The 11,480-nt window shown below is 54.3% G+C and overlaps 1 protein-coding gene across 1 annotated transcript; it reads right to left on the bottom strand.

Moving 5' to 3' along the window:
• Nucleotide 1: 1 nt before the first annotated feature.
• Nucleotides 2-11,343, bottom strand: PTSG_06208 (uncharacterized protein). Its single transcript, XM_004993039.1, has 32 exons — nucleotides 10,814-11,343; nucleotides 9,743-10,482; nucleotides 9,450-9,575; nucleotides 9,151-9,252; nucleotides 8,813-8,904; nucleotides 8,182-8,478; nucleotides 7,861-7,969; nucleotides 7,345-7,485; nucleotides 7,119-7,139; nucleotides 6,852-6,914; nucleotides 6,601-6,669; nucleotides 6,307-6,390; nucleotides 5,988-6,051; nucleotides 5,703-5,814; nucleotides 5,342-5,480; nucleotides 4,923-5,048; nucleotides 4,648-4,725; nucleotides 4,426-4,476; nucleotides 4,167-4,237; nucleotides 3,824-3,902; nucleotides 3,471-3,536; nucleotides 3,112-3,207; nucleotides 2,749-2,856; nucleotides 2,443-2,505; nucleotides 2,128-2,215; nucleotides 1,885-1,940; nucleotides 1,630-1,694; nucleotides 1,344-1,413; nucleotides 1,084-1,143; nucleotides 881-961; nucleotides 311-610; nucleotides 2-70 (listed from the first exon to the last, which is right to left on the bottom strand). Exons 1-32 carry the CDS (start codon nucleotides 11,268-11,270, stop codon nucleotides 47-49), a joined length of 4,098 nt encoding a protein of 1,365 aa, XP_004993096.1. The 5' UTR covers nucleotides 11,271-11,343; the 3' UTR covers nucleotides 2-46.
• Nucleotides 11,344-11,480: the final 137 nt, after the last annotated feature.

Here is an 11,480-nt window from a genome sequence, read left to right as displayed (position 1 = left end):
AGAGGTGGGGGGGGGGGGGAGAGAAAGGAAAAGCGAACATCGAACATCAACGTGCGTTGCGCTTGGCCGTCTGTGTGCGCGTGCGTGCGTGCGTGTGTGTGGTGGGGGGGGGGACAAGGAGGATGAGTACATATTATTGACGTGAGCGTGAAGCGTAAGCGTGTGTGCGTGGCGAGGGGCGGCGGGAGGGAAAGGAGGTTGAGAGTTGATGCAGACATGTTTTGTTCGCAAAGTACATGTACTCTTGACATACTGTGAGGCACACAGACAGACAGACAGACAGACAGACAAGACAGACAGGCAGACCAACCTTGGAGGCCGGCCCCCGGTTTGTCGTTGGTTTGCGCTTTGCAATGCCTTTGCTCGTGCGTTTGCCGCGTTGTGTGTTTTCTTTGCCTGCAGGCTCATCATCACCATCGTCGTCGTCGTCTTCCTCCTCCTCTCCTTCGTCGCCAGCGTCGTCTTCGGCTGCACCCTCATCCTCATCCTCATCATCATCGGCTGTTGCATTGGAGATGATGTCTTGCATGGTCTGTGCTGAAATGCGAAAGTCGCGTGCCGTGCTGCGCTTCATGTGCTTCAGCAGATTCAGATGCGCCTTCTTCTCAATCTGTGCGTGTGTGCACGCATGGGTGGTGACATTGTGCGCGCGCATGTGAGTGTGTGAGTGTGTGAGCGTGTGAGCGTGAGTGTGTGAGCGTGTGAGCGTGTGAGTGTGTGAGTGTAGGACAAAGAGAAAGGAGAGGCTTGGAGGCCATGGATTGTAGAACGAGAGGAAATGTAACACAAAAACAAACACACACACACATGCACACACGCACACACACACACACATGTACACACACACACACACACACACACCACGTCACAGTGCACCCACCCGAATGACGAATTTCTCGTAAATCTCGAGCGCGTAGACGACGTTTGGAATCAGCTTGTCCGCAGCAGAAGGACCTTTGCGCTGAAAATCAGAGGGACAATGCAAATCCAAGCACAGGGCGCGAGGAACAGGGATGAGATGGGGGCGGCGATAGCACACAAGTGTGTGAGAGAAGCGGGAGCAACTAAGATGCACGACCGCACCTTTCTCGGTTTTTCCTCTTTTTCTTCCTCGTTCACAAAGTTGATGGTGATGTACACTTGCTGCGGAATCCAGACGGAAGGGGAGATTGTGTGTGTATGTGCGTGTGTGAACAAGTATGAGTGATATGTTGAGGTGAGCAAACTGGACAGACGCCAGGTTTGTGTGTGTGTGTGTGTTTTCACGTGCGTCAACATGTGAGCGAGTTTGCGCGCGTCTGCTCGTCTGTCACGGTGTCAGTGCAACACGGATGGGCGCTCACCGGTGACATGTGCTTTGAGCAGAAGTGCACAATACGCTGGAAGAGCTTTGGTACACGCGTGTCTTTGTGTCTGCGAAAATACACATGAGAAAGGGGAGAGAGTGTGTGTGAGCATGAAGGAGAGATGGCGTGCTCATTTGTGTGTGTGTGTGTGCGCGCGTGTGTGTACGTGTATGTGTGTATGTGTATGTGTGTGTGTGCGTGCGTGCATGTGTGTGTTGTGAAACGAGAGGTTCACAGTACGCTCAAGGCCATCTGTTTTGCAAGTAGCTGCGGCATGGCGTACGTTTGGAAGAAGAGGAGCACTGCTCTGCAGGCGTTGGAGAGCGTGTCATATAGATTCCGCGTTGTCTGAGGCGGGGGGAGGGGGAATTCAGCACCAAAGCAAAGGATGGGTTGCATGCGCATGATAGTGAGTCAGCGTGTGCGCATGTACATATACGTGTGTTGTGGCACACGTATCTTCCGCACGACGCGAGTGTACATATGGCAAAAAACACAAGGGTTGTTGCAAGCGAGCAAGCCACCCCGTCATCGGCACCTTGAAGAACCGCAGCCACGTTGCGCGGCCTTCAAACACGGTCCGCAACATTTCCTCTGGCGTGTGTGCATTGATATGATGTGTAAGTGTGAACGCGTGTGCAATTGTGTGTTGCAGTGTTTGTGGTTTCATCCACAAGCGCGTGTGTCAAACGTGTTGAGACGAGCGACCAGACAATGTTGGTGTTGTGCGCCAATTGTGGTGATGGCGTGGCAGTTGAGAGCGCGCGCGTCTTTGACGTACTGATGGTCTTTGTGATGCGAAGAAGGCGTTCGTACAAGGGATCCTCGCACGGCAGCTCGGGCTGCGATTCATCCGTATTCACATCCATCTGCACCGCGTGAAGATGAACAGAGCAGAACGTGAGTAGCAAGAGCGAACAGGGGGATGCGTGGAGAGCGGTGGTGGAGGGCAGGCAAGCGAGCAACTTGACAAACAAAGCAAAACACACACGCACGCACACAACTCGCGCACAGACACATTCACACTCACACATACACACAGACACATGTGCACACGCACGCGCGCACTCACACTCACACACACACACGCACGCACCGCTGCGTTGGACTTGAGGAGCAACGTGTACTGATCGATGGCAAAGTTGATGTCTGCCAACCGCTGGAAGAAGCGAAGCAATGGCGTGCAATGTGCATGAGAACGGGGGCCGCGAGAGAAAACGCAGGGAATGCAGGTGGCGTGTACACATGTGTGACATGCGCACCAGATGCACATGTGCGTGCACAGCCACAACAACACAACAACAACAAAACACACACACACACACACACACTCACACACACAAAAGGAGAGCACGTGAGTTGCACGAGCATGTGCGCGGGTGCAAGTGATGTGTTCGCATACCCGATCGCAGTCGTCTGCGAGGAGGACGGGGATGACGGCTGTTTCGCACACGCGCTTTGAGACGATGTGATAGTGCAGCGTTGCTTGTTCATCATCCTCCGCCTCATCCTAAATCAGAGATGTGTGTGTGTGTGTGTGTGGGTGTGTGTGGGTGTGGGTGTGAGTTGGTGTTTGTATCCGCATGGATGCACGCATGTGCGTGCGCGTGTGTCAACGCGTGGATGAGTGTGAGTGAGAAAGTGAGAAAGTGAGTGCTGCAAAGGCATTTGAAATGGAAGCAATCGCCTTCGACTGCAAACACAGACGCAAAGGAGACACAGAATCAGCCTCAGAGAAACGAAAGCATATCGGAAAGGAACTTACAAGGCGCATGAACCCCAGGTGCTGTTGTGCATCCAGCGTCAGCTTGAATGCGACATCGCCATAGTTGTCCGCTTCAAGCAGCTGCTGGCACACGGCCTGGGTATGTGTGTGTTTTTGTGTTTTCGTGTGTATGTTTGTGTTTGCGTGCGCGTGAGTGTAAGTGAGTGTGTGTGTGTTAGGGGGGGGGGGCGAAACGAGGTCAGGCAATGAAGTGGTGTAACATCACAAGCTTGGGAGACAAGCACGAGCCACTGAAACAGACCACCAAGTGCAAGTTGTTCGGCATGAAGGCAGACACACGCACACACACACACAGATACACACACGCACACACACACACAGACACACACAGAGCGCACCTTAACAATGGAAGAGTCCTCCATTGTGTCTCCTGTTTCGCACAGGTTTGAGAGAAATGCATGCAGCTGTGGGGTGGCCATGGTGAAAACAGCGGAGGTGTGACGAGCAACAAGCGTGAGAACGGAGAGGCAAAGGGGTCACAGGCTTTAGGTCTCAGTATGTCCAGAACAAACTGCACTGCACACCTACCCCTTTCCCTGCGACCATGCGTGCGTGCGTGCGTGCGTGCGTGCGTGTGTGTGTGTGTGTGTGTGTGTGTGTGTGTGTGTGTGTGTGTGTGTGTGTGTGTGTGTGTGTGTGTGTGTGTGTGGTCGTCAGAACACACACGGGAAGTGCACATGACGCGACAGACCTTGGCGGCAAGCGTGACGGAGCCCTGTGAATACTTGGACACAATCAGAGAGCAAATCTCCACAAGAGCTGGTATACTCCTGCACACGTGCAAGGCAAGGTGTGTGTATGTGTGTGTGTGTGTGTGTGTGTGAAAGGCAAGTGTGCAGAACATAAAATCAAGGCATACAACCATGCGTGGTCAAGTCAATCCAGATGCATGCAACCAACGTCCCTTCCTTCCAGACACACACATACACACGCACATACACACACACACACACACACGCACACACACACACACACACACACACACACACACACACAGCACATTGAATGCGGACATACGAACGCACGAACCCCACGCTATAGTCACCTTGTTCTTCTTGTCGTCATACAGCTTGGCCAGCGGTGATGACGCGAGCGAGCGCGCGCTCTGAGAGGAAGAGAGAGAGAGTGTGTGTGTGTGTGTGCGTGGATGTGAATGTTTGAGTATGAGTAGGCGGGCTGTGCGTGCGTTCGTTGGGGATAAAACGGGATATGACGCACAACATGCTTCGCTACAAGCAGAGCACCACACACACACACATACACGCACACATCTGCGGTAACATGATAGCACACCTCTCGCAGCAGCATGCTAACAATCTGCACGGCGTCTGCACTCTTTGCATTCTGGCATTCGCGCAATGACAGGGTACACATGGAAAAATGAATGGAACGTGACATGCAAACCGCAGAGTCAGGCCACGACAAACCATGCAACAATGGGCGAACGAGTGTATGTGTGAATATGTGTGTGTGCAGTTCATGACATGTGTGTAAGTGCATTATGTGTGTCCAAACCTGTGACAAAAGATGTGCAGATGCGTAAAGGAAGAACTGCATGGGGAAGACTTTGCTTGTCAGGATTGCTTGCGGCGCCTGGACGAGGGCAAGCGGGCGGTAATGGTGACGGAGGCAGCGTGAACACAAGATCAAACAAGGATTTGAGCTTGTTCGTCCAGATACATTCAACTGCACATGGACTCACACACAGACAGACACACACACGCACGTATAAACACACGCGGACATTTACACACACATGCACGCAAACACAAGAATATGGGTCGTCCTACCGCGTCGTCTGGGTCTGTGTTGATGAGGATAAACGAGAAGACACGAGAGAGCGTCTGCATGGAGATAAGGCAGCGGTCTGTCGCCTTTCGCTTGCGGTTGCCTTCCTTCAGCAAATCACACACCGTCTGCACGAAGAGAGAGAGAGAGAGAGAGAGAGAGAGAGAGAGAGAGAGAGAGAGAGAGAGAGAGAGAGATTGTGTGCATGTGTGTGTGTGCGCGTGTGTTGTGCGTGTGTGTTGTGCGTGTGTGTCAGGGGCGAATACCCACGAGAAAAAGACGGCTTTGCGTTCTGAGACAGCTGTTGCGTTAATAAAACAGAAGTGTGTCAAACGGAGCAAGGGCAAACCGCAGCGCAAGCACCACCACCACCACCACACCACCACCACCACCACCACCACCACCACTGCTCCGCAAGCACCTGTCGCTTTCTGAGGAGGGTGACAATGTGCTGGCAGCGCTCGAGCGTAAACTCGTTCTGAACGACAATGTTGATGCACGCGTCATAACACTCAATCAGCGCATGCGCGGCAGCCGTGTTCCGTGCACTGGGACCACTGCTAGTGGGAGAGATAGAAAGGAGGGAAGGAGGAGATCGTGTTTGCGAAGATGACATTAACGATGATGATGGCGGGAAACGAGAGAAAGAAAGGGCGTGCGGGGGAGGGGGGCAACGTGAGGTTCAACACAATGTTGGTGTCATCAACAACTTTGCAAACACGAGCTGCGTTGCAGCTTGAATGAATGATTTGACACCATAGTGCAGTGCTCGAACGAGTCACCTGGCGTCGCTAAAATCTGCGGCTTTGTCGATTTCAAAGTCCTCCAGATCGCTCTTCAGCATCTTCGCCACAAACTGCGACAGGAACGACGACAGGTGTGTCTCCGACACCTCTGCAGAGCACGCACAAGTACGCATGTGTGCGTGTGTGTGCGTGTTTGTTAGGATGTGAATGTGCGTTGTGCGTGCGTGTTTGTTTGGTAGTGTCTGTAGGGGTTGAGATGAATCAGCGTGCAAACACCACTGTGGAGAGTTGTTGTGCGCTGCACATGTCACGGAGGCACACCTTTGATGGTGGAGAGGGTATGTAGCGCGTTGATGAGACCGCCAATGGAGTCCGTTTGGTGATTCTGTGCCGTTAAAGAGGAAGAGGAAGATGAGGAGGGGAGGGGAAAGAGGCGAACATGTCCATTCGCGGCGCACGAACGAAACGAAATGAAACGACACACACGCACACACACGCACGCACGCACGCATACACGAGCATACACACACACACACACACTACACCACACCACACACAACACCGAACACACAAACACACAAACACACAAACACACAAACACCACACGCACACACACACACACAAAACACGTATTGCGCACCGCGTCTGCCTTGTCGTTGACAATGGACGCCATGATAAACGGGGGACCGGACTCGCCGTCCGTCTGACGCAGCAGACGAACACGCTGGAGACGTATGTTTTTGTGTTGCGTTGTTGCCGGGTTTGGCGGGGAAAGAAGTGTGAGAAAAGGGGGTTGTGTGAGAAGGAGGGTGGCGCCGCGAGCGCAAGGACAAGGGGTAAATCACGAGCACAGGCCAGAATGTACAGGGACAACGGATGAAATGGTGATGCCAATACAACCAACACCATGCACTGAGGCACAGCGGCGTGCAACCTGGTTGTCGAGGAGGTCGGCGATGGCGGGGGCGGTGGAGGGCGATGCGCACGCAGTGGCGGCGCTCACCTGAGCAGAGAAGCAAGAGGTGTGTGATGTGATGTGTGTGTGTGTGTGTTGGGGGCGGAGGAGGAGGAGGGTGGAGGACGACAATGCACACACACACACACACACACACACAAACTCTTCCACAAAGTCACACACACACAAAAACTCACACACGCACACATACACATGGCAGCAACCTGCACCTGGTAGAGAAGCTGGCGAACAGCGAGCTGCTGCGAGAAGCAGCGGCGCAGCGATGTGGTAATCTGAAGGGGAACAAATGTCCACACGGAAATCAGTTGTTGCATTCGTGTGTTCGCACGTGTTTGGTTAGATGCAGAGCCAGATTGTGAGTCGTGCAGTGTGGCATAGTTCGTTGCGGTGATGATGACAGGCTATGATTGGTGCTGTTGGCATTGGTTCTGTTGATGGTGCAACAAGCAGCGCCATCACCTCCGAGCGATGCTCACCTCTGTGCACAGAATGGGATCCTGAGAGGATGCCGAGGGTTGCAACAAGAGCATCAGCGACACTGGTCAGTAAACTGGTTGAAAACGAGCCATAGGACGCGCACGTCCACAACAAAGTACAACACACAAACAAACAAACAAACAAACAAACAAACAAACACACAAACAAACAAACAAACCAACAAACAAACCAAACAAGCTCACTCAACAATCAAAACAAACAGACGTGGAACGATTGGAGCAGGAGGAGGAATCCGCGGACGGCTGTCATGCGGGCGTCGATGCAGCGGTTGAAGAGCGCTTTGCGCAGCACCAAGATACACGCCTCCTTCAGCCGCTCCGTCGTCGTCACAAGCGGTAGCAGCGCCTGAGCAGTAAAGTAAGCACACGGGGGGAGGGTGAGTGAGTGGTGAGGTGTTGAGGGGTGGTGATAGTTTGGTTGGTGCGCATGAGTGGCGTGTCATGTGTGTGTGTGCGCGTGTGTGTGTTTGGTCAGGTGTATGCGTATGTGTGTATGCGTGTGTGTGTTGTGTGTGTGTGTTGTGTGTGTTGTGTGTGTGTTGTGTGTGGTGAGAGTTGGAGTGTGCTCGAGGAATAAGCGCGATTGATGTTGCTTTGTGGGGATCGCACACGTGTCTCCACAACCAATACACCTGACCAAACACACACACACACACACACACACACACACAGAAGCATACACACATATACAACACACACACACACACACGCATCCACAAACCTGCAGAATGGCTGTGCTCTGGTCCGAGGGAAGAAACACGAGATAGTCGAGCACATCCCGCAGCTTTTCCGTGAAATCGCCGAAATCGTGCACGTGCGCACGAATGAGCCTGATAGTGCAGTTGTCAAGAGAAGGGGGTAGGGGTGGACGAGGAAGGACGAGGGAAAGTGGGTGAGAACCACGGTGGAAGTAGATGCACGCACACGAGCAGAGTGAACGCACACAGACACAAACACATAAACGCACACAGAGTTCATATGCACACACATTAACACAGATACACACAGCTCATCAACACACACAGTTATGCAAACCAAGGACCTGGAGAAGAGGGCGAGGTAGCCGTTGATGTTTGGGGAGGAACGCGTGATGATGCGGGAAATCATTTCGTCAATCACATACGATCGCGCGGACGAATGCATTCCAAACGCCTTTGAAATGACAGCTGACGCAATATCTGCACGCAACTGGTCGCCCACTCTCCCCTTTGAAGACAGCAGGGACGCAGGCATGGCTGTTGATGTTGATGCAGCTGCTGCCGACACAGTCGTGGCTGTGGCCGTGACAGCGGCTTGTGCCGTGGAGGCAACAGCGCTGCTCACACCCACACTCACACCCCTGCTTATGCAAACGTGTTTTGCGTGTTTGAGTTGAAGAGGGAACATGTGTGTGTGTGTGTGTGTGTGTGTGTGTGTGTGTGTGTGTGTGTGTGTGTGTGTGTGTGTGTGTGAGTGAGTGTGTGAAAAAGCACAATTGGGTTGCGTGTGACAGGATGAGTGGTGATGGGAGACCTTGCCACGACAACGAAAATGAGTGGAGTACGTCGACATCCCCCATTCACACCCACACACACACCCACACACCCACCCACACCCACACCCACACCCACACCCACACCCACACCCACACCCACACACAAACACCCCCCCCCCCACACACACACACAACTGACGCGCTCTTGACAGAGTCGAGGAAGTAGAAGCAGAGGCGCAGCAGCGGGGCGGTGATGTAGTCCCAGCCGTTGGCGGTCCCGTTGACCACAGTCTGGTTTGGTGATGCCAATTGCGACACACATGTACAACGTGTGTGTGGGGGGGGGGGAGTGATGAGCCACAAAGAATCGCTGCATCTAAGCAAGGAAAGAGATTCGCAGCAGTAGCAGCAGCAGCAACTGCAAGTGCAAACATATGCACAAACCGAAAGACGAGATGTTTACACACACACACACACACTCAATCACAAAAACACACACTCACACACACTCACACACACACACACACACAGCGCCACCTTGAAAGTGCGGAGTGGATCAAGGCTCTGCTTGCAGAATGGCGCGAGCCAGACGGCACGACACAGGCGGTCCTGCGTCGCAGCGTGCTTCGTGGTCATGTTCTGGGCAGTGGTGAATTCGGCGGTGATGGCCGTGCGTGGAGCACGAGTGTGCATGGGTGTGTGTGCATGTGTGGGCGAGCGTCATGGCAAAATGATGTTGAGATACACTCAAACACACACACACACACACTCAAACACACACACACACACACACGCACACACGCACGCATGACACAAGACACGGGGCAATGGCTCACCATGAATACGGACTGCACGGTCTGTTCAAACCGGGGAACGGTGAGAAGACAGAGGGCAGCGGCAACAGTAAACGGTGACACGCTTGCCTCCGCCTTGATCAGTTTCAACAGCTCTCGTCCAAGGTCCTGACACGGCATGTAGTCGGTTATCACAACACGGCGAATGGGAGGGCGGCGGAGATGAGCGACCAACCAAGCAAACACATCCAACCACGCGTGTTGCATTCTCCTTCTTCAAACACACACGCACACACGCAAGCACACACACACACACACAACACACACACACACACCTGGTCCTGCTTGACGGCAAAGGAGATGTGCATGAGGACGGTGCCTTGGGCCTGAGTGAGGGCGTGGCGAAGCGCAGCCGTCGGCGCCTGCACCGCCGCTGACGACTGCGCCGCACAAAACGCAAGCACCCCCTGCAGAATGACGGCGCGCTGGCCCTTGGCAGAGAGCAACAGGAGCTGGTACACGAGCGGTGGCACCTCCTCCGTGGCCACATCGTGCAGCGACCGCACCAGCTTGGCAGCGGCAAACTTGAACTGGTCCGCGTCAAAGTTGACCGTCTTGAAGGCGTCGGCAATCGGCAGCACGTGCTGCGGTGGCCACGGCATGTTGCACAGCCGGTTCAGGAAGAACGACTTGAACGCGTTGCCCGTGTCCAGCTCGCCCGTGATGGCGTCCAGCGTCTCCAGGCGAGACAGCGCCTTGGGCATGAGCTCAAACACCTTGCCCGTGCCCGTGCGCGGCTGCGTGCCCCTGCGCTTGGACGGCGACGGCTTGTTGTTGGGGGACATGGGCGTCGCCGTGGTCGAGTTTTGGGTGATTTCGTTCCCGTTGGCTGCCTTGACGGCGCGCAGGATTTGCGTGCACACGGCCACCAACCCGTCGCCGCTGAGCGAGTCCACGCCCACCATCAGCACGTCCAGCAGGTCCGAGCACAGCGTCGCGTGCAGCCCAGGGTCCTCAATCAGCTGCATCAGAAACAAGCAAACGCTCTCCCGAAACGAGTCCCCGCGCGGTGATTCTGTGGAAGGGTGTATGTGAGGGGAGGGAAGGGAAGGCGGAGCGGGGGTGGGGGTGGGTTGAGTTGGCCGACCACATACAAACGCAAGGGAAGCGACAAAGGAGACAGAGATACAAACGTGCATACACGCACAACGCACACCCACTCACCCACACCCACACCCACTCACCCACACCCACTCACCCACACCCACACCCACTCACCCACACCCACTCACCCACACCCACTCACCCACACCCACACCCACACCCACACCCACACCCACACCCACACACAAACGTACATACACGTACAACGCACCCCCCCCACACACACACACATGCAGACAGACCGTCAAAGGCGGCGTTGTCTTGGCTGAAGATGGGGCGAAGAAGAGGGCTGGCCTTGTGTCCTGTGCGAAGCATATCGCGCGTTCTCTTCTTCAAGGTGGCAAAGTCTCCAACGACTTCAACGTTCTCTGGCCCACGACCCCGCTGCGTCAACCGGTGGTGCTTTCGCCCCTGCACACCTTCTTCTTCTTCTGCTTCTTCTTCTTCTTCAGCAGCAGCAGCAGCAGCGCCACCATCACCGTCATCGGCAGTGTCCACCGCAGGCATCGCCTCCGTGTCCTCCTCGTCTTCCTGCAATGTGCCACCTTTTTCTTCATCTTCATCGTCTTCCTCGTCTTCCCCACCTTCATGCTCCTCCTCACCTTCTACCACCTGCTGTTGTTCAGTCTGCCCGCCACAATCATTATCGTCATCATCATCGTCATCCTCGCGCCGACGTCGCCGTGCTTCCACCACCATCTTTGCTGCTGCACAAACACGTTCCAACCAGTGTCCTTCCTTTCCTTGCGTTTGTATTTTGCCCGCGCAAACGGCACTCGTTGCAATTTGCACCGCTTGAGCCTGGTTTGCCAATTGCACACCACCCCCGAATCAGGAAAATAAAAAAAAAGTTGGTTTTGTGAAGACACCAGCAACTTTTCCGCACAACACCCGCAGCGTACATTCCTT

The sequence above is a fragment of the Salpingoeca rosetta genome, assembly GCF_000188695.1.
Source record: "Salpingoeca rosetta unplaced genomic scaffold supercont1.14, whole genome shotgun sequence".
Classification (NCBI taxonomy): Eukaryota; class Choanoflagellata; order Craspedida; family Salpingoecidae; genus Salpingoeca; species Salpingoeca rosetta.
This window is presented reverse-complemented; position numbering and strand designations above follow the sequence as displayed.

Excerpts from the sequence above, each read along its gene's own strand:
- PTSG_06208 (XM_004993039.1), bottom strand. The coding sequence starts at position 11,270 with ATGGTGGTGGAAGCACGGCGACGTCGGCGCGAGGATGACGATGATGAT. Across the intron at positions 9,253-9,449 it reads CCGTGCAGTCCGTATTCATG|AACATGACCACGAAGCACGC; the intron begins GTGAGCCATTGC and ends ACCACTGCCCAG. Across the intron at positions 1,695-1,884 it reads CGTGGCTGCGGTTCTTCAAG|ACAACGCGGAATCTATATGA; the intron begins GTGCCGATGACG and ends CCCCCGCCTCAG.